The 21,057-nt window shown below is 38.0% G+C and overlaps 2 protein-coding genes across 2 annotated transcripts in view; one reads left to right on the forward strand and one right to left on the reverse strand.

Annotated features, from left to right (window-relative positions):
• LOC132649330 (aldo-keto reductase family 1 member C1-like) overlaps positions 1-21,057 on the reverse strand; it is a 298,798-nt gene that overhangs the window by 142,841 nt on the left and 134,900 nt on the right. The window lies entirely within an intron of this gene.
• On the forward strand, positions 1,057-19,865 carry LOC110542801 (aldo-keto reductase family 1 member C21). Its single transcript, XM_060372941.1, has 9 exons — positions 1,057-1,228; positions 5,417-5,584; positions 6,446-6,562; positions 7,246-7,323; positions 7,553-7,675; positions 14,004-14,113; positions 14,365-14,530; positions 15,237-15,319; positions 19,651-19,865. Exons 1-9 carry the CDS (start codon positions 1,145-1,147, stop codon positions 19,691-19,693), a joined length of 972 nt encoding a protein of 323 aa, XP_060228924.1. The 5' UTR covers positions 1,057-1,144; the 3' UTR covers positions 19,694-19,865.

The raw sequence follows: 21,057 nt of genomic DNA on the forward strand, positions 1-21,057 counted from the left end.
ATTGCCCAGCACTGTGTTCTAGGTTAACTAAATAAACCCAGTGTCTGTGTAGTGATTTGGTTACACAGGTGTTAGGCATAACAGCAAGCTTTACTAAGAGATAATTATTAGTAAATATTAATTACCACTTAAAACAAGATCCTTTCCCAGAAAAAAATCATCCTAAGTGAGGTATCCCAGAAGCAGAAAGATACACATGCTATATACTCACTTATAAATGGATATTAGATATATAATATAGGATAAACATACTAAAATCTGTACACTTCAAGAATCTAAACAAGAAGGAGGTCCCTGGGTAAGAAGATCAATCCTCACTCAAAAAGGCAAATGGGATGGACACAGGAAGAGGGAGAATAGAGTGAACAGGACAGGAGACTACCACAGAGGGCCTCTGAAAAACTCTACTCAGCAGTGTATCAAAGCATATGCTGAAACTCATAGCCAAACTTTAGGCAGAGTGCAGGGAATCTTATGAAAGAAGGGGGAGATGAAATACCTGGAGGGGACAGGAGCTCTACAAGGAGAGCAACAGAACCAAAAAAATCTGGGCTCATGTTTTTTTATGAGACTGATAAACTAGAATTCCTGCACAGATGTAATCCATGGCAGCTTAGTGTCCAAGTGGGTTCCCTAGCAATGGTAACAGGATCTGTCTCTGACATGAACTCAGTGGCTGGCTCTTTGATCACCTCCCCCTAAGGTGTGACAGCCTTACCAGGCCACAAAGGAAGACAATGCATCCAGTTCTGAGGAGACTTGATAGGGTAGGTTTAGATGGAAGTGGAGGAGAACCTCCCCTATGAGTAGACTTGGAGAGAGGCATGGGAGGAGATGAGGGAGGGAGGGTAGGGTTGGAGGGGATGAGGGAGGAGGTTTCAGCTGGGCTACAAAGTGAATAAACTCTAATTAGTATAAAATTAAACATTAAAATCTCTTTTTAATAATCAGAAAGACAAGAATTCTCTTTCTTACAAGTAAGTTAACCGCCTGAAATTTCATCATCACTTGTGTAAATTTTAACTCCTCCCTGTGACATGGACTGAACTTTAGCCAGGAAAGCAGAGGAGGAGCTGCCATTACTTAAATTCCCTGTGAGGGTGAACATCAAGCAGAGCAGGCTTCACATGAAGAGTGATAGACCATGGACTCCAAATATCAATGTGTGGAACTAAATGATGGTCACTTCATTCCTGTCCTTGGCTTTGGTACTGCTGTACCACACAAGGTAAAACCAGTGCTGTCTCTGACATCAACTTAGTGGCTGGCTCTTTGACTTCCCCATCCCCGAGGGAGGAACAGCCTTGCTAGGCCACAGGGGAGGACATTGCAGCCAGTCCTGAAGAGACTTGGTATGGTAAGGTCAGATGAATGGGGAGGAGGATCTCCCATATCAGTGGATTTAGAGAGGGGCAGAGAGGACATAAGGGAGGGAGGGTGAGATTGGGAGAGAATGAGGGAGGGGGCTACATCTGGGATACAAAGTAAATAAACTAATTAATATAAAATGTAAAAATTTAATAAAAATATCCCCAGTGAGAGTTGAGAGTTCAAAAAAACCCAACTAGAGTGAGTGTGGGTCTATCTGACTTGTAAAGTCACTCATTTCCTGGGGATAATTTATACTTTTAGAAAGTCAATTATTAAAGATATTTCTACAGTAAAGTTTCTTGGATGAAACATTTAATTCTGGTGCTTTGCTTTGAGTTTGACTTAGTATCACATTTTAATTACAGGGTTTGGTTTGAGCAAAGTAGATGCACCATGTGTTATTTTTGTGGCTGTTGATGATTCACAAGATTTCATCACTCTGCAAATAGGCCAGTCTGGAAATTTTAATTCCCCTTAGGCTTTCCAGTGTTGTTGTTACAAACTTACTCTGAAAGCAACTCCATGAGAAACCAAAAACTTAGTAAGGGCATTAAGACATAATTTGTCTGTGTTCAAGCATGTTGGATTTAATGCACATTGTTACAAACCTTCGCAATGAAAGTGTGGAACTGGAGAGTTCACTTGCCTGTAATGAAAGTTGTTTTCTGGTATTATACTTATCCTGACTAACAATATGTATCTACGGACTAGTTACCAAAGCTTTGAATTCACTCTTTTGTTCTATGAATTTATTCTTTTTAATTTTATTTATTTGTTTTTCTCCTCTCTTCTCTCCTCCATTCCTTTCTCCTCCCTTCATCTCTCTTTTCCTCTCTTTCCCTCTGCTCCCTTTCCCTCCTTTCCACTTCCCTTCTCATCTCTTTCTCTTCTCTTCTCTTCTCTTCTCTTCTCTTCTCTTCTCTTCTCTTCTCTTCTCTTCTCTCCTCTTCTCTTCCTCTGAACCACCCTGCCTCTCTCTCCTCTCCTGTACCCCCCTGTGTTTATTGCATGCATACTTGCCATGGTAATATTGTACAGGACAGGAGTCAACAAAATTATGTCATTTCTCCTACAATATATGGGTCTCCGGGATTGAAAATGGGTTATTAGGTTTGTTGATAAGCACTTAACTATTTGACTATTTCAATGGACTCAAGGTGTTTTTAAAGTGCCTAAGTGCCCCAAATAATGAAGAACAATGACAACAATTCTTTAAATTGTGCAAAAAAGTAGAATTAAGGGGAAGAAAACATTGGTACCACCAAAAGAATCCAAAAGAAGATAAGGATGGTGTCCAGAAGAGGTACCAGAACCTGGTATCTTGTGTGCAGTGATTTTACTGATAAAATTAAGAACACAGATTTTATAGTATATGGATGGCAAGCACACTGCCAGTGGCTCCCATAAACACACTTTGATTTGGAGACAGGATTTTTGGGACATGTTAGTGTCTTACATAACAAATTGTGAATGAATATCTTTGAATGGTGTCTCTAAATCACATTCATTTTTAACACCAGTGTAAACTTTGAGAATTCACATTTGGGAAATGTGTTCCTTCTGCCTTTCCTGAAAGAAAGCTCTTAGATGATCCATGATGTAAGCATATGTAAGAATTAACTGTGTGGGAAGAAACAAAAGAGAGAATTTAAGCTACCATATGCAACTAGAGCAGGGTTTACTTGCCACCAGAGGTGGGGAATCTCAAGTTTGGGCTATGCTCTGATCATGGGCACAGAGCCCAGTCACCAAATGACCTAAGTTCAAGGAAATACAAGATTGTGTCATTTAAGCTGGATTTCTGTATCTAATGATAGGAAAGAGAAAAGGGAGGATCAATAGGGTCAGACTGTGAATGTAGGCTATTTTTTCCCCATCAGAATTTTTTAAATTTTTATATTTTTATTAATTAGTTTATTCACTTTGTATCCTCCCCATGCCTTCCTTTCCTCTCTCCTCCCAGTTCCACCCTCTCTCTTCCCCACCCATGACCCTCTCCCAAACCACTGATAAGCGAGGTCCTGCTCCCCTTCACTCTGATTCTAGTCTATTAGGCCTCATCAGGAGTGGCTGCATTGTCTTCTTCTGTGGCCTGGCAAGGCAGCTCCCCCCTCAAGGGGAGGTGATCAAAGAGCAGTCCAATCCATTCATGTGAGTGACAGTCCCTGTCCCCATTACTATGGAACCCACTTGGTTACTGAACTGCCAGAGGCTACATCTGTGCAGGGGTTCCAGGCCATCTCCATGAGTGGTACTTGGCTGGAGTATCAGTCTCAGAAAAGACCCTTGTGCCCAGACTTTGTGCCTTGCTGTCCTTGTGAAGCTCCTGTACTCTCCAGGTCTTACTATCTCCCACTTCTTTCATAAGAGTCCCTGCACTCTGCCCAAAGCTTGGCTATGAGTCTCAGCATCTGCCTCAATACCCTGCAGGGTAGAGCCTTTCAGAGGCCCTCTGTGGCAGACTCCTGTCCTGTTCCCTGTTTTTTCCCTCCTCCAATGTCCATCCTCTTTGCCTTTCTGAGCGGGGATTGAGCATCTTAGCCAGAGGCCTCCTTCCTGATTAACTTCCTTAGATGTACAGATTTTAGTACATTTATCCTGTATTATATGTCCAATATCCACTTATGAGTGAGTGCATACCTGTGTCTTTCTTTTTCTGGGATACCTCACTCAGGATGATCTTTTCCAGTTCCCACCATTGACCTGCAAATTTCATGATTTCCTTGTTTTTTATCACTGAGTAATATTCTATTGTGTAGATGTACCACAATTTCTGTACACATTTTTCAACTGAGGGGAATCTGGGCTGTTTCCAGCTTCTGGCTATTACAAATAAACCTACTATAAACATGGTTGAGCAGATGTCCTTGTTGTATACTTGACTGTCTTTTGGGTATATGCCTAGGCATGCTATAGCTGGATCTTGAGGAATCGCTGTTCCTAATGGTCTGAGAAAGCACCAGATTGATTTCCATAGTGGTTGTATAAGTTTACATTCCCACAAGCAGTGGAAAAGGGCTCCCCTTTCTTCATGACCACTCCAGAATGTGTTGTTACTTGAGTTATTCATCTTAGCCATTCTGACAAGTGTAAGGTGAAATATCAGGGTCATTTTGACTTGCATTTCCCTGATGACTAAGGACATTGAATGTTTCTTTAAGTGTTTTTCTGTCATTCAATATTCCTCTATTGAGACTTCTCTGTTTAGGTCTGTACCCCATTTTTTAAATTGGATTATTTGATTTGTTGATTCTTAAATTCTTTATGTATACTGGATATTAGCCTTCCAGTATATAAGATATAAGATTGCTGAAGACCTCTTCCCAATCTGTAGACAGTTGTTTTGTTTTGACGCCAGTGTCCTTTGCTTTACAGAAGCTTTTCAGTTTCATGAGGTCCCATTTATTGATTGTTTCTCTTAGAGTCTGGGCTGTTGGTGTTCTCTTCAAAAAATTGTCTCCTGTGCCAATGAGTTCCAGGATCTTCCCACTTTTTCTTCTAACAGGTTTAATGAGTCTGAATTTTTTATTGAGGTCTTTGATCCAATTGGACTTTAGTTTTGTGCAGGGTGAAAGCTATTTTTGAAACTGCAGCACCTGCTAGCTTTATGAAATCTCCAGTTATTTAGTGGCAGGAGAAGCTGTTTTTTTCTGGAGTCACCAAATAGCTGTCCTCCTGGAACTTTTGAACACAGTTTTAGGGCTTGGCATTTAGGGCTGTTCCCTTATACAACATTTAATTTTTATGTCAAATGGAACATATTTTCTTGTGTAACTCTTGCTTAACATCCTTATGGTTACCTGAAGTAAGTCCTAGATTTTAGGTGGAAGTGGACATCTCTTATGTCATGACTAACCTGTGATTGCCAAGAATAAAAGAGGTTCCCCGATTACCTGACTCGTGTTACCCCATAGACAATGATCACTATCATATCAGAGGGAATCTTTACTTCAAAACATGGAAAAATAGATAGCAAAGGAGTCACATTTTGTACCCGAGTACATTCTGAATCTATCTATAAATGCCACTTTTTGTTGCTCTTCAGTTTCCTATGAGTATGGCTAAGGATATCACCAAAATAGCTATTGATGTTGGCTTTCGTCATTTTGATACTGCTTCTGTCTATCAAAATGAAGATCATGTGGGAGAAGCCATCCGAAGTAAGATTGCTGATGGCACTGTGAGGAGAGAAGATGTATTTTGCACAACAAAGGTACTGTTTAAGTCATGTACCCGTGAATGAAGCATGGTGTTTGAATAGGTGTTTGTATATTAGATCAGTAATGGCTAGCAATCTGCACTTTCTGGTTTGTATTTATTCATATATATTTGCATATCGGATACAGTGTTTATTCATAGAAAATGACTTTCTCATCATTGCTGCCTGTAGATTCCTGAATTTAATGCATGTCATTTCTACATCTCAGTTCATAGGTATATGATGTAAACTGAAGTATGGAAAACTGTAGCCTTGCTTATCTCCTGGATAACTTTTTAACAGTGTCAACACTTTGAAAATTGTAGATATCTTTAAGCATGTTATAATGCATCCTGTTTGCATTCTAGCAAACATACAATAAAATATTGAAACTATATCCCCTACAGTTATAAAAATTAAAAATTACATAAGGTAGAGAGTGACAGAAATAGGCACCCAAGGTTGGAATTATGGGATTGACATATAAGGCTTCCATATGTGTATGTGCATACTAAATAAGCAAACCATACATACATACACTGACCCTTCCCACCACTAATTCTTCCATATTAAGTTGACTGGCTAAGAGCATTAGACCCTTACTGTACATTTTCAATCCAGCAAAACATAATATGGAGATGGTATATTATATGACTTGATTAAAACACTGGACCTTGAGTGATTTCAATATTAAATCATAATAAACTTAAAGGATTCACATGCGAGTATCAGATTGAAAGATATTTGGAAAGAAGTATAATATTCCCCCATGCACATCAATTTCAAATTGATAGAAAAGTGTCTCTGTGTTAAGTGAAGTAAATTACTAAGTTATTGGATTTATTAATTCAATGTGAATTCCATCTTTAACTGTAGCTTTGGTGTAATAGCCATCGCCCAGAATTGGTGAGATCTTCCTTGGAACGGTCACTGAAAAAATTTCAGTTGGACTATGTGGACCTATACCTCATTCATTTCCCAATGGCCCTGAAGGTATGTTGTTTGTATTTCCAGATATATTTCTTTTAGAGTGTAGATTGGGGTTAGGATAGCTTAGTGATGTGTCACCTACATGTTCTATGGATCTAAAATACACCTCCTGCTAAGGCTCAGGTATCGTGGCAGAGGAGGGAACAGAATGATTATAAATCTAAGAGAGTGAAAAGTTTGCTTTGAGATTGCGTCTTATAGAGATATCAGAGAAGCTATACCTGTGAAGTCTTACCAATATGCTGACTAAAGAAAACCAGGACAAGGACTAGTAGACATTATGTGGAAAGGAGAAGTCTCATGGGTCTTAACACTAAGGAAAAAAAAAAACCTACAACTAAGGAATTCTGGGAAATTGAAATGGTCTTTTCTGGGGAAGAGACCTCAAATTGGCTTCCAGCAAATGGTCATCAAAAAACAGTCATAAGTACTAATTAAGACACTCCAGACTGATCTAAGATGAAATATTTATGAATATATATAATATATATAATAAAATAAAATGTTATAATCAAGGGAATTGCCTATAACTCAATTTAAAAATATTTTACAAATAAAATGTTATTAAATATGATATATCTATCATATGGAGATTTAATTCTCAGATTTCCCTTTCCGTAGAAGCATAGCTATTGGTTGGAAAATGTGTTTGTTGAAGGTTATTTTAACATTTGATTCTACTCCAGCCAGGAGAAGATGAGGTCCCAGAAGATGAACATGGAAAATTAATATTTGACACAGTGGATCTCTGTGAGACCTGGGGGGTAAGTACTTGAATTAGAGAGCACAGGTGGAATGCAGCAAGAGAAAAAGTCAGGCCACAGTTTATTTGTGAGAGTAGAGTGTACCTTTTTTCATAAAAAAAATACTAAAGCTACTTTCAAGGGCTGTTTTGTCTTAAGAACAGGGGTCATGTGCATGCCTTTAATGTAGCAGAAATGAAGAATGTGTGCAACCCCATCAAATATTTTGTGACTGTCCTTTTCTCCATAGGCCATGGAGAAGTGTAAGGATGCAGGACTAACCAAGTCCATTGGGGTGTCCAACTTTAACCGCAGGCAGCTGGAGATGATCCTGAGCAAGCCTGGACTCAAGTACAAGCCTGTGTGCAACCAGGTGAGAATCTTGGCCTTCTCTTCTCTTTGTCCATTCCCTTGTTTCCCTTCTTGCCATTGGTTGATAAGTACTCTTCCCGTATTCATCTTAGCTTTGTGGAACAGCATGAGCCTATGCAAGTGTTTATGCATAGGACATTTATGATGCTTGACTGCTTTGCTCTGTAAAAGTCTTAGTGAATGTCAAAGAGAGAAAATATTGGATTCTTGGTAGATTTTAGAGAGGTAAGGATGATCAAGGTAGACTTTATTCATGATCACACTCCAAATAGGAAGGTTGTCTTATACTTGATGTCCTAAGAATGAACAATGATGAACAGGAGGAACATGGTAAGGGTCTGTGCCAAGACAAGATGGGAAAAGCTTGAGATTACCATGAAATAAGGGTGCTTTGACAGTAACAGATGATGCTGGTTTGGGTTTCTGTAGGTTTCATATGCTTTGTTGATTATATACCAAGACTTAGCTACATTAAAATCATCATAAGGATATTTGCTCAACCATGTTTGTAGCAGCTTTATTTGTAATAGCCAAAACCTGGAAACAACTAAGATGCCGCTCAACTGAGTGATGGATACAGAAAGTATGGTACATCTACACAATGGAATACTACTCAGCAACAAAAAACAAGGAAATCATGAAATTTGCAGGTGGGAACTAGAAAAGATGATCCTGAATGAGGTATCTCAGAAGCAGAAAGACACACACAGTTTATATTCACTCACATAGACATACAATACAGGATAAACCTACTAAAATCTGTACACCTAAAGAAACTTATCAGTAAGAAGGACTCTGGCTAAAACGTTCAATCCCCATCCAGAAAGGTAAAGAGGATGGACGTCAGAAAAAGGAGAAAACAGGGATCAATTTAGGAGCTTGCCACAGAGGGCCGCTGAAAGACTTTTCCCTGCAGACTATCAAGTAGGTACTGAGACTTATGGCCAAGCTTTGAGGAGAATGCAGGGAACCTCATGAAAGTAGTGGGAGTTAGTAAGACCTGGAGGGGACAGGAGCTCAACAAGGACAGCAACAGATCCAAAAAATCTGGGCACATGAGTCTTCCCTGAGACTGATAGTCCAACCAAGTAGCATGCATGGAGATAACCCAGAAGCCCTGCACAGATGTAGTCCATGGCAGTTCAGTCTCCTAGTGGGTTCCATAGTAATGGGAACAGGGACAGTCTCTGACAGGAACTGATTGGCTTGCTGTTTAATCATCTTCCCCTGAGGGGGAAGCAGCCTTACCAGGCCACAGAGGAAGAAAATGCAACCACTCCTTTTGAGACCTAACAGACTAGGATCAGAAGGAAGGAAAAGAAGACCTCCCCTATCAGTAGACTTGGAGAGGGGCATGCCTGGAGAAGGAAGAGGAAGGGAGGGAGTGGGAGGGGAAGAGGGAGGTAACTATATGGGGGATACAAAGTAAATAAAGTGTAATTAATACAAAAATTAAAATAAAAAATCACAGCAAACTAAAATTCTCATCCAGGTTAGAAGAAGGAAGTTAGTTATCTGTGGTGACATTATTTGGGTATGTAAAATTTAGTACTCAGAAAAAAAATGAACAATACTTCAGCTACCTTTATTTTTGGGCAGATTTGAATATATTCTTCTGATTTTTGACATCAAGTAAATTGTAAAATAATTTTTTTATCTGTGGCTGCATTGTTTTAGGTATTTATAAAAAGTTTCAGTTGACAAGTGAAATTCACAAATAGGAAATGAGAGTATATGTTATTTATGTATTTGACATATAAGGAGCAAATCATTAGATATTCTGATAAAGAATAATGTGTTATTAATCACTTTTTTCTAGTTTTATTTATTTATTTTTTTAGATTTATTCATTTATTTTTATTACAATACAATATTCTGTCTGCGTATGTGCCTGTGTACCAGAAGATGGCACAGGATCTCATCATAGATGGTTGGGAGCCACTATGTGATTTCTGGGAATTGAACTCAGGATCTCTGGAAGATCAGCCAGTGATATTAACCTCTGAGCTATCTCCCAGCCCTAGTTAATCACTTCTTAATGTAGCTTAATGGTTACTTTAAAGTGTTTAGTGATTTTGAATGGGTGGTATAGATCTTCCATATTTCTTCATCTATGTCCAAAATTGTTGACCGTTTGCAAGACTACAAATTGTAGCAAAGTTTATGTGATTACATATGCATATGTGTGTTTCACGTGTTGTATAACTTTTTAAAGTTTGACATACATATCATTATTAACTGCTGATGATTTCATGAAATTTCTCATAGTAAAGAAGATACATATTTTTGTGATTTTATTCTCATTATGAGAACCGAGAGAGTTTATAAAATCTCATTGTATATGTTTATTTTCTTGTATATGTGCTTATGGTGTACATCCAGTGTAGGTAGGTGAATATGTGGAGGCCTGAAGTTGATGTCATAAGTCTTTCTCTGACGCTTGCTCTTTGAAGCATGCTAACTTATTCAAGCCCATTTTTAATAAGGCTAGTTTTGCTAAGTGAGTTGAATCCCAGTTCTCTGCCCCGGTTGTCTAGAAATATTGGCAGATTGTTCTGCCCATCTCAAATGTATAAGCATTCCTGGGATCTTCCTTGTTTAGTTTTTACCCTAATTCAGCATTAAACAATTCAGCATTTCTCCAACCCTCATTCTGTTATGAATTATCAATTCACAATCAATTTCCCTGTTATTCAAAATAATCTAGGTAGTTCTTTCACAAAGGAAAATTGTTATTCTTACATCTTTTCCAAATATATTCCAACCTCTTTTACAATTTCATATTGATGAGCCCTTTTCCAAATGACATAAATGAAGGATATTTACAGTATAGGTTTACAACAACAGATCATCTGGTGGTATCTCCATCCCTGATCTCAAGCTGTACTACGGAGCAATAGTAATAAAAACTGCATGGTAATGGCATAGAAACAGAATAGTGGGTCAATGGAATTGAGTATAAGACCCAGAAATAAACCCACAAACCTATGAATACTTTGTTTTTTATGCCAAAATAATAGAATGGAAAAAAAGATAGCATCTTCAACAAATGGAGCTGGTCTAACTGGATGTCTACATGTAGAAAAATGCAAATAGATCCATATTCATCACGTTACACAAAACTAAAGTCCAAGTAGATCAATGACCTCAACATAAAACCAGACACATTAAATCGGTTAGAAGAAAATATGGATAAGAGCCTTGATCTGATTGGCCCAGTAGACAACTTCCTGAACAGAACACCAACAGCACAGGCCCTAAAATCAACAATCAATAAATGGGACCTCATGAAACTGAAAAGTTTCTGTAAAGCAAAAGACACTGTCCTCAGAACAAAATGACAGCCTACAGATTGGGAAAGTATCTTCACCAACCCTTTATCTGACAGAAGGCTAATATGTAGTAAATATAAAGAACTCGGGAAGTTAAATGGCAACAAATCAAGTAATCCAATTAAAAATAAAGTACAGAGCTAAACAAAGAATTCTCACCTTACACCCATCAGAATGGCAAAGATCAAAAACTCAAGTGACAACACATGCTGGAGAGGATGTGGAATTGTTGGTGGGAATGTAAACTTGTACAACCACTTTGGAAATCAATCTGGCATTTTCTCAGAAAATTAGGAATTGTGCTTCCTCAAGATCCAGCTATACTATTCCTAGGCATATATCCAACAGATGCTCAAATATAAAACAAGGACATTTGCTCAACCATGTTTGTAGCAGCTTTATTTGTAATAGCCAGAATCTGGAAACAACCCAGATGTCCCTCAACTGAGGAATCGATACAGAAATTGTGGTACATTTACACAAAGGAACACTACTCAGCAATGAAAAACAAGGTAAGTCATAAAATTTGCAGGCAAATAGTGGGAACTAGAAAAGATTATCCTGAATGAGGTATCCCAGAAGCAGAAAGACACACATGGTATAAGTGGATATTAGACATATAATATAGCATAAATGTACTAAACTCTGTACGCCTAAAAAGCTAAACAAGTAGGAGGACTCTGGGTAAGATGATCAGTTGTTACTCAGAAAGGCAAACAGGATGGATAATGGAAGAGGAAGAAAACAGGCAACAGAACAGGAGCATACCACAGAGGGCTGTTGAAAATCTTGGCCCAGCAGGAGATAAAAGCAGATGCTGATACTCATAGCCAAACTTTGGGCAGAGTTCAGGGAGTTACTCTTGTGAAACAAGGGGGAGATGAAAGACCTGGAACAGAGAAGAGCTCTACAAGGAGAACAACAGAACTAAAAAATCTGGGCACAGGGGTCTTTTCTGAGACTGATATTCCAACCAAGAACCATGCATGGAGATAACCTAGTACCCCTGCACAGAGGTAGCCTATGGCAGCTCAGTGTTCAAGTTGTTTTCCCTAGTAAGGAGAACAGCGGCTGTCTCTGACATGTACTCAGTGGCTGGCTCTTTGATACTCTCCCCCCGAGGGGGGTGCAGCCTTACCAGGCCACAGAGGAAGACAATGTACCAAGTCCTGATGAGACCTGATAGGCTATGATCAGAGGGTAAGAGAGGAGGGCCTCCCCTATCAGTGGACTGGGGGAGGGGTGGCAAGGGAGGAGAAGAAGGAGAGAGTGGGATTGAGAGGGGATGAGGGAGAAGGCTACAACTGGGATGCAAAGTGAATAAACTGTATTAAAAAATAAACTATACTGGAAGAAGTAAAAAGTATAAAAGTACTAGATTGATTTAGGTATTTATACTTTAATGAAATATATTTTTCTAACACTTCAAGCTTGTAAGAGGTTGAGCTGTAAGCGCTTATCACACTAATGATTAGCATTTTTGCCAGGAAAATATCCTGCTGTGTTCTGACATTCACAGAGGTGTCAAAATATCCTGATGCACTCTTAGGGTTGTGCCATTTGACTGCTTGGCCACACTAGTCTCAGGCGGATCTCTTTTTTGTCAACATTTTTTTTCTCCATGATATTACTGTGACATGGGTGCATGATTTACAAAACAGGAATTCATACTTTATGATGAACTTTCACACAATATTTGAGAATGCATCAATGATTTTTGCCTGAGTGAGTTATTTTGTTGAAGCTTGGCAATACCCTCTTTCTTTTGCAGTTGTATTGTTACTTCTTGTTTACTTGTCTACTACAGAAAATTTACATACTAAGTCTCAATCCACCAGAGCTGTATTTATTGTTAGTGTATAGCTTTAGTTACCAATGTTCTAAGAAAACAGTTTCTATATTAACCAAAATAGGTAATGAGAAATATTTCTTCTTTTCATTTTTCTATGTCCAATTATCTCTTTGTGTGTATGCATATTAATATAAAATTTTTGATTTTGAATTATTTCACCCTTTGAATTGATTTTTACTTTTCTTTCTTGTTAAAAATCTGCCCGATTTGAAGTCTCTACCCAACTGGCTGTTTCAGCCTATGGACTATCCCCTTTCAAATGTTCGATCAAGTTCATACTATTTCATAATTAAAACTTAGTCCATTCCCTGTTCCATGTCTTGATCTATCATGAGTCCTTGTTGAAGAAATGGGCATTTACCCCGAAGATTTCATGCAAAGGTTGGTTCATCTCATAATTGCTACTTTTTAAAGTATTCCTAAGAACATAGACATTAGAAGTTTTCATAGAATCTGAAGAATTGAATGGGAATTATGGGAATGGAGAGTAAGTAGAGCGAAAGTACAGGTCATATCAACATATCTTTACAAAGTCCATCAATATATACAATAAATGTAGCAATAAAACATATATATATCACGAGTCTAGTGAGATGGATTAGTGAATAAAATTAAGCCTTAATACCAGAATTTGATCCTTCAGTTGGTGGAAGGAAGGAGCTGACTCATATTAGTTGTCCTAGAACCTCCAAAAGCATGCTGTCACACACACACTCACACACATCCACACACACACACACACACACATCGACTCAGCCTTCCAAATTCTGGAATTAGAGCCATGAACAAATCTATTATTTTCTTTTATACACTTAAAAATGGTATGTGTTCTTTTGAAAATTTATGTATGCACCTCAGTGAAACTCCCCCTGCCCATTACCCTTTATTCCTTCGTTCTACACCCCACCCACAAACATTGTCTACTTCCCAGGAACCTCAATTTTAATTTTTTATGACCCACTGCAATTAATTAATGTTTCTTGCATCAGCATGGTCAAGGGTTATTTGCTGAAGTCTTTGCATTGTTATATTTAATCCACACTTAGTTACACAGGCTTTCCTAATTTAGCTTATTGTAATTTAACACGTTTTTATGTGAACATGGAATTTCACATAATATGGTATCTTTCTTCATTCGTCTGCAGGTAGAATGCCATATTTATCTCAACCAAACAAAACTCCTGGATTTCTGCAAGTCAAATGACATTGTACTGGTTGCCTATGGTGTTCTGGGAACACAAAGATACAAAGGATGGTAATGAAGTCATTAAATCATAAACTCACAATTGTTCTTGACATACCTTTAGTCTTGCAACTTTAAGGCTATAATCATGGGTTTGGATGCAGAGAAAATTTGCATTTTGGAGAGAATAAAAGGTGATAATGGTGTATCAGGTCCAGGAACACACTTGGGACCCTCATTCTCTAGAGCCGCTTTTGTGTATATTTGAAGCTTCTTTGCAAGCTACAGCTTGAGGAATTTAGCCTCCTTACATTTCATTCCAGGATGGACGAGAACACCCCTGTTCTTTTGGATGAACCAGTTCTTGGTTCTATGGCAAAAAAGTACAAGCAAACTCCAGCCTTGATTGCACTTCGCTACCAGGTGCAGCGTGGGATTGTGGTCCTCAACAGCAGTCACAAAGAAGAGCGGATCAAAGAGAACATTAAGGTGAGGAGTACATGAGACAGTATGTTCTTCTTTAAAAACTCAAAAGCCTTGTATGAATGTATTCCTTCTACCTCATGTTCTTGGTATTGATTTCAAGAACAATGATAGTGATTTATACACAGATTGTTTCAATATCTTAATAATTATAGGTCATCCTGTAGATTAAACTTCAAAGTGTATTAAAGATGACCACCTGGAAGCCAGTTCTTAGTTTCTTTCAATGAGACATGCCTAGTATTAAAATATCTATAGAATTTTCATTTACCCTATGTTCAAAATAACATTTTCATACTTTGACTTTTCTTTGCTCAGACATTGAAATAAACCTATTTAAGTGATGATTACTGAATTGAGTTACACATTCAGACAATTGCACTCATGGTCTAGATCTCCTAAGCAGTGATGTTTTTCTCTTTGAATTATATCCAATTTCTTTCCTCCTCACATTCCATTCAAATCTTTCTTGCTTGCTCATTGTGGATGGAGTCAGTATCTGGGGGTTTTTGAGTGATGCTGCCACTGGAATTTATTTCTCACTTCAGTGTTTTATTGAATACCTTTGTATTTTGTGAAAGCCAGGATTTTTCAAGCATTTTACCAAGCAACCACATTCACTGTTCAATCTCTTAAATTTACAATGTGCTGATTGGAAAAGATGCAGTTTAATTATGTAAATACATAAAAATGTTTCCTATCTGTGTGGTAGGTTTTTGACTTCCAGTTGAGTTCAGAGGATATGAAAGTCCTTGATGGCCTGAACAGAAATGTGCGATATTTAACTGCTGACAGGTAAGTAGCTTTGTTTATATGTTTTATTCTTTTTTTTTTTCTGGAGGAACATTTTTAATGTTATCTCAATAAATGTAAAAATAAGAAAATCAGAGTACAGGAGTTCTGTATTGTTTCAAGGGAATACCCTGGGTTAGCCCATCTCAGTGTAGAATCTCTATTTTCTCTACGATGAACTCAATCTTTATATCCTGTAAGTATGCACTGTGGACATATCAGGTAGCTTGTTGAAACGTCCCAATATTAATATCATGCCACCATGTCATTTTCTCCCGTACTTGCTTAAATCTTGATCCTACTAAATTTATGACACCAACCTTATAATCTATGTCACCACCTGCATATGAACTTGTTCAATGTCATCAAGAAATTTAATAAATTTAAAAGTTTGAAAAACTTCCCTTCATTCCTGAAGTGCTTCTGTTCAGGAATTAAGTGTTCTAGTTGGAGAACTGCTGACTTGATGTGATCAGTAACACAGCTGGTACTGATTTTTCTCAAATATACTAAGGTCAATGTAGAAGACTAAAAATCATTGAGAAGATATTTAAGGCCCATGGAGATGCTGAAAGATGGCTCAGTCAATAAAGCACTTGCCTTGCAACTGTGATTAAAACCTGAGTGCAACATGTGCTCTTGTAATTCAAGTATTGTGGAGGTGAAAACTTGCACATACTCGGGGCTTGCAGGCCAGCCATCCTATGCTAACCAGTGAGTATGAGGTCAGTGAGAGACCCTGCCTCAAAAGAGTGAATGCATTCTTGAGGATACACGTAAGGGTTTCCTATGGCCTCTACATCCATGTACATAGTTTATATGTGAAAATGCTTCTGCAATCACAAATACACATTTATGCACCTACACAGAGACACACATATACATATTTTTAAAAATCATAGAATAATATTTAGAAACATTGCTGTAGGGAATTTTTCATTTATTTATTTATTTTTATTATTAGTTACATTTTATTAAATTTGTATCCCATCTGTATCCTGCTCCCTCATTCCCTCCCAGTTTCACCGTCTCTCTCTCTCATCTCCTCCCTGCCCCTTTCCAAGTTCACTGATAGGGTAGAACCTCCTCCCCTTTAATCTGACCCTGTTTTATCAGATATATTCAAGACTGGCTACAAAGTCCTCCTCTGTGGCCTAGCAGGGCTGCTCCTCCCTTGGGAGTTGGGGAGGTCAAAGAGCCAGACATTGAGTTCATGTCAGAAATAGTCCCTGTTCCCCTAACTAGGGAACACACTTGGATACTAACCTACTGTGGGCTACGTCTGAGCAGAGGTTATAGGTTATCCTCAAGACCCAGCTATACCACTCCTAGGCATATATCCAAAAGATACTTGAGTACACAACAAGGGCATTTGCTCAACCATGTTTGCAGCAGCTTTATATGTAATAGCCAGAACCTGGAAACAAACCAGATGTCCATCAATGGAGGAATAGATACAGAAACTGTGGTATTTTTACACAATGGAATACTACTCAACAATCAAAAATGAGGAAATCATGAAATTTACAGGCAAATGGTGGGATCTAGAAAAGATCATTCTGAGGGATGTATCGAAGAAGGAGAAAGATACACATGGTATATACTCCCTTATATAGACCTATAAGATATGATAAACATAATGAAATTTATATACCTAAAGAAGATAAAAAAGAAAGCGGACCCGGGTAAGATGATCAATCCTTACTTAGAAACACAAATGGGATGGATATTGGATGTAGGAAAAAACAATAAACAGGACAGGAGCCTACCACAGATGGCCTCTCAAAGACTCTACCTAGCAGTGTATCAAAGCAGATACTGAGACTCATAACCAAACTTTGGACAGAGTGCAGGGAATCATATGAAAGAAGGGGGAGTTAATATGACCTGGAGAGGACAGAAGCTCCACAAGGACCAAATATATCTGAGCACAAGGGTCTTATATGAGATTGTTTCTCCAACGAAGGACCATGTATGGATATAACCTAGAACCTCTGCTGTAGAGAATTTAATGTCCCAAAAAACTATAATTTTCATTCTATATATAAGGTTATAGAATTTGAGACAAGATGTATTTATCAGTGAAAGAAAGTATGGAATGTGCATTCTCAATTCCAATGTGGAAATTAATTAAAAATGAAAACTATTATATTGTATGAAAGTTATAAGCATATTGTATGATAATTATAAGCATAATAAAATAGCATGTAATAAAAATTTCTAGATAATTGTTAATTTAATAATATACAGAAAAATGAATAACGTAGTACATATTTCATAGAGACAGAACTACTAATTGAATGTTCATATTATTAGCCTTCGTGAACAGTGTTGTAACTTGTGTGACTTTTCTTATGGTGAAATGCAGTTATTCCCTTGTGTGTGAGATTTCGTCTCTGACAAATATTGTTTCTATTTCTGAATCAAAATCACTGTTTTATTTGGCAGGAGGTTAATTAATGATTAATCAATTCTGAAACTGAAATTTAAAGTCAGTGTAGTAAACATTCCATTTAAGCCAATATTTCAGAAAAAGATACATAAAGTTACATATACACTAAACATACAAACATTGGACAATACATATTCCAGAGTACTGGTACATAGATAATATGCTATTGCTCAATCTGTCTTTTCTATTTTATAATTTCTAGAAATTTTTAATTGGCAGTTTAATTTATAGTATTATTTGTGTCTGATGACATGGTATTACTATGACAATGGACTTCTTAGAAGCTCTGCTCAGACATAGTCCTTGGTAGTTCAGTATCCAAATGGGTGCCCTAGTAAGGAGAACAGGGACTGTCTCTGACATGAACTCAGTGGCTGGCTCTTTGACCTTCCCTTCTTCCTCCCATCCCCAAGGGAGGTGCAGCATTACTAGGCCACAGGGGAAGACATTACAGCCAGTCCTGATGAGACCTCATAAGCTAGAGTGAGATGGAAAGGGAAGAGGACCTCCCCTATCAGTGGGCTTAGGTAGGGGCAGAAGGAGATGAGGGAAGGAGGGTTCAATTGGGAGGGAATGAAGGAGGGGCTACAGCTGGGATACAAAGTAAATAAACTGTATTTAATATAGAAAATGAAAATTTAATTAAAAAAGAAAAATAAAATAGATTCTTTTATTATACAATATATCCTGATTAAAGTTTCTCCTATCGTTACTTTTTTCCAATTATTCCTCACCTCCCCTCACCTCCAGATCCACTCCATGTCTATCTGTCTCTCCGTAGAAAAGAAAAACCTTCTAAAAATAACAATCAAACTTAACAAAATTGAACATAGTAAGAAAAGCAAAAAACATCACATTGAGGCTGGACAAGGCAACCCATGAAAGAAAAAAAGCCCCAAGAGTAGGCACAAGAGTCAGAGACCCACTCATTCACACACTCAAGAGTACCCTGAAAATTCTAAGCTGAAATAAGCCAGATACATTGCTGATCTTTTTATAGTCCTCAGAACCAGGGAGAGACTAAGATGTATTATAAACAAATGCAATTGAAAACAAAAGAAATTAAATATGAATAATCTATATCTCCCCAAACATTTTAGTTTCTTTCACTTATTTACATGTATATATGTGTACATGTATGTGAGTGAGCACATGTGGTGGAGATGAGATGACTACTTGCCACAGTAGTTTCTCCCCTTCCAATACAGAGGTCCCAGGGATCAACCTCAGGCCATCAGTTGGTAGCTGGTGCCTTACTCAACAGATCCATCTCACCATCCCTCAACCTCTGTTTAGCATAGCGTACATACTTGGTTTCTTGTTTTCAAAAACATAGGACAGTGTTTGTTCTCTCTGAGGAATTTTAAAATAAAGGGTTGGATTTTTTTTTACTTGATATAATGTTTTATTATCTAAATGACTTTTAGATATTTGTATGGGCTTTACCTACATGTATGTCTGTGTACCATGTGCATTGAGGAAACTTATAGGGCAAAAGAGAGCATAGTATCCCCTGGAACTTGAGTTTCAGATGATTGTGAGCCATGGGGATTGTGAATAGCATCTGGGAGCTCTGGAAGAGCAATCAGTGCTTGTGAAAGCCAAGCTATGTCTCTAGCTCCTCTTCTCTCTCTCTTTCTTTGATAGAGACTAGTTTGATACTTTATTTTCTACATATTGAGTACTAGGAAAAGAAATCTCAATAATTTATCTACTGTTTTATTTTCAAGTAGAAAGTACTATTTTTGAAAGTAAGAAAAGATGATTGTATGCCTTAGGAAAATAAATTTTCATACTTTCATAATAAAATCAACTTCATAGAAATCATTCCTTCTGGAAACAGAATGACCACATGCATTATGGACTTTCTTTGTCTTTGCAGGTTTGATGGCCACCCTAATTTTCCATTTTCTGATGAATACTAGTATGTGAGGATGTCTCCTGGAGGCCTGCTGGTACCAGATTACTCAGCTGCAGATGTCTGGACTGGCCACTTATGTTCAGTAGAACCTCCTGGAACTGTTCCTCAGCTAAGACAATAAACAACAATGTGCCATTCTCAAAACAAATAAAAGATACATTCTTTAGCATTTAAAATTGTCACTATATTGTGTTAATGTTTTGTCTTCCTGTGACTCATGACAACCCCAGATTAATTTGCCTGCTAGTCTGTGCTCAGTTGGTAGACAATAACAGTCACTTTGCAAGTAGTTTTTTTTTCACCAAATTACGTAATGTTTCCATCCTTTGAAGAGTAACATTTAGCAGGCATTTATTAGTCTATGTTTCTTCAGCTCAAGGATGGAAAAAGTTTATTGTGTGGTCAGAAAGAATTGAGAAGAATGGACAATAAACCAAGGGCCACATTAAGAGTTTTTGGCATAAAAGATATAAGGTATACAGAATGAGATTTAGTGTACGACAGTTGGCAAAGTTAAGTGAGAGATGAAGCAGAATGAGGTTCTCATAACAAACAATACATTCCTGTGGGTATTTTATTTTTATTCTTCTGTTATTTATTACATCAGCACTGCAATGTCCCCTCCACCACACCTTCTGCTCTCCCTGCTTCTACACCCCTCTCTCCCAGATCCTCTTCTCCATTTCCTTTCAGAAAAAGAAAAACAAAAACAAAGAAAGGGCCTCCCAAAGTCTGATATAGAGGACCTCTGAAAAGCTCTGCCCTGCAGACTATCAACCTTTGGGCAGAGTGCAGGGAATCTTAGGAAAGAAGTGGGAAACAGTAAGATCTGGAGAGGACAGGAACTCCATAAGAAGAGCAACAGAACCAAAAAAATCTGAGCACAGGGGTCTTTCCTGAGACTGCTATTCCAACCAAGGACTATACATGGAGATAACCTAAGACCCCTGCACAGGTGTAGCCCATGGCAGTTCAGTATCCAGTTGGGTTCCATTGTAATAGGAACAGGGACTGTCTCTGACATGAACTGATTGGCCTGCTCTTTAATTACCTCTTCCTGAGGGGGAAGCAGCATTACCAGGCCATAGAAGAAGACAAGGCAGCCACTCCTGATGAGACCTAATTGACTTGGATCAGAAGGAAGGAAAAGAAGTCCTCCCTTATCAGTGGACCTGGGGAGGATCATGCAGGCAGAGGGTGGAGGAAGGGAGGAATTGGGACAGGAGGAGGTAGGAAACCATGGGGGATACAAAGTGAGTAAAGTATAGTTAATAAAGAAAAAAGATCCTAAAAAAAACCAACAAAACGATATCATCCAAACATAGCATAACAATAAGACTAAGAACATGACCCTTCAGGAAACATAGC

Source organism: Meriones unguiculatus, chromosome 19 (assembly GCF_030254825.1).
Source record: "Meriones unguiculatus strain TT.TT164.6M chromosome 19, Bangor_MerUng_6.1, whole genome shotgun sequence".
NCBI classification, from domain to species: domain Eukaryota; kingdom Metazoa; phylum Chordata; class Mammalia; order Rodentia; family Muridae; genus Meriones; species Meriones unguiculatus.

Coding starts and splice junctions, on each gene's coding strand:
- LOC110542801 (XM_060372941.1), top strand. CDS start 1,145: ATGGACTCCAAATATCAATGTGTGGAACTAAATGATGGTCACTTCATT. Junction 5,585..6,445: donor ATGTATTTTGCACAACAAAG/GTACTGTTTAAG, acceptor CTTTAACTGTAG/CTTTGGTGTAATAGCCATCG. Junction 7,676..14,003: donor ACAAGCCTGTGTGCAACCAG/GTGAGAATCTTG, acceptor ATTCGTCTGCAG/GTAGAATGCCATATTTATCT.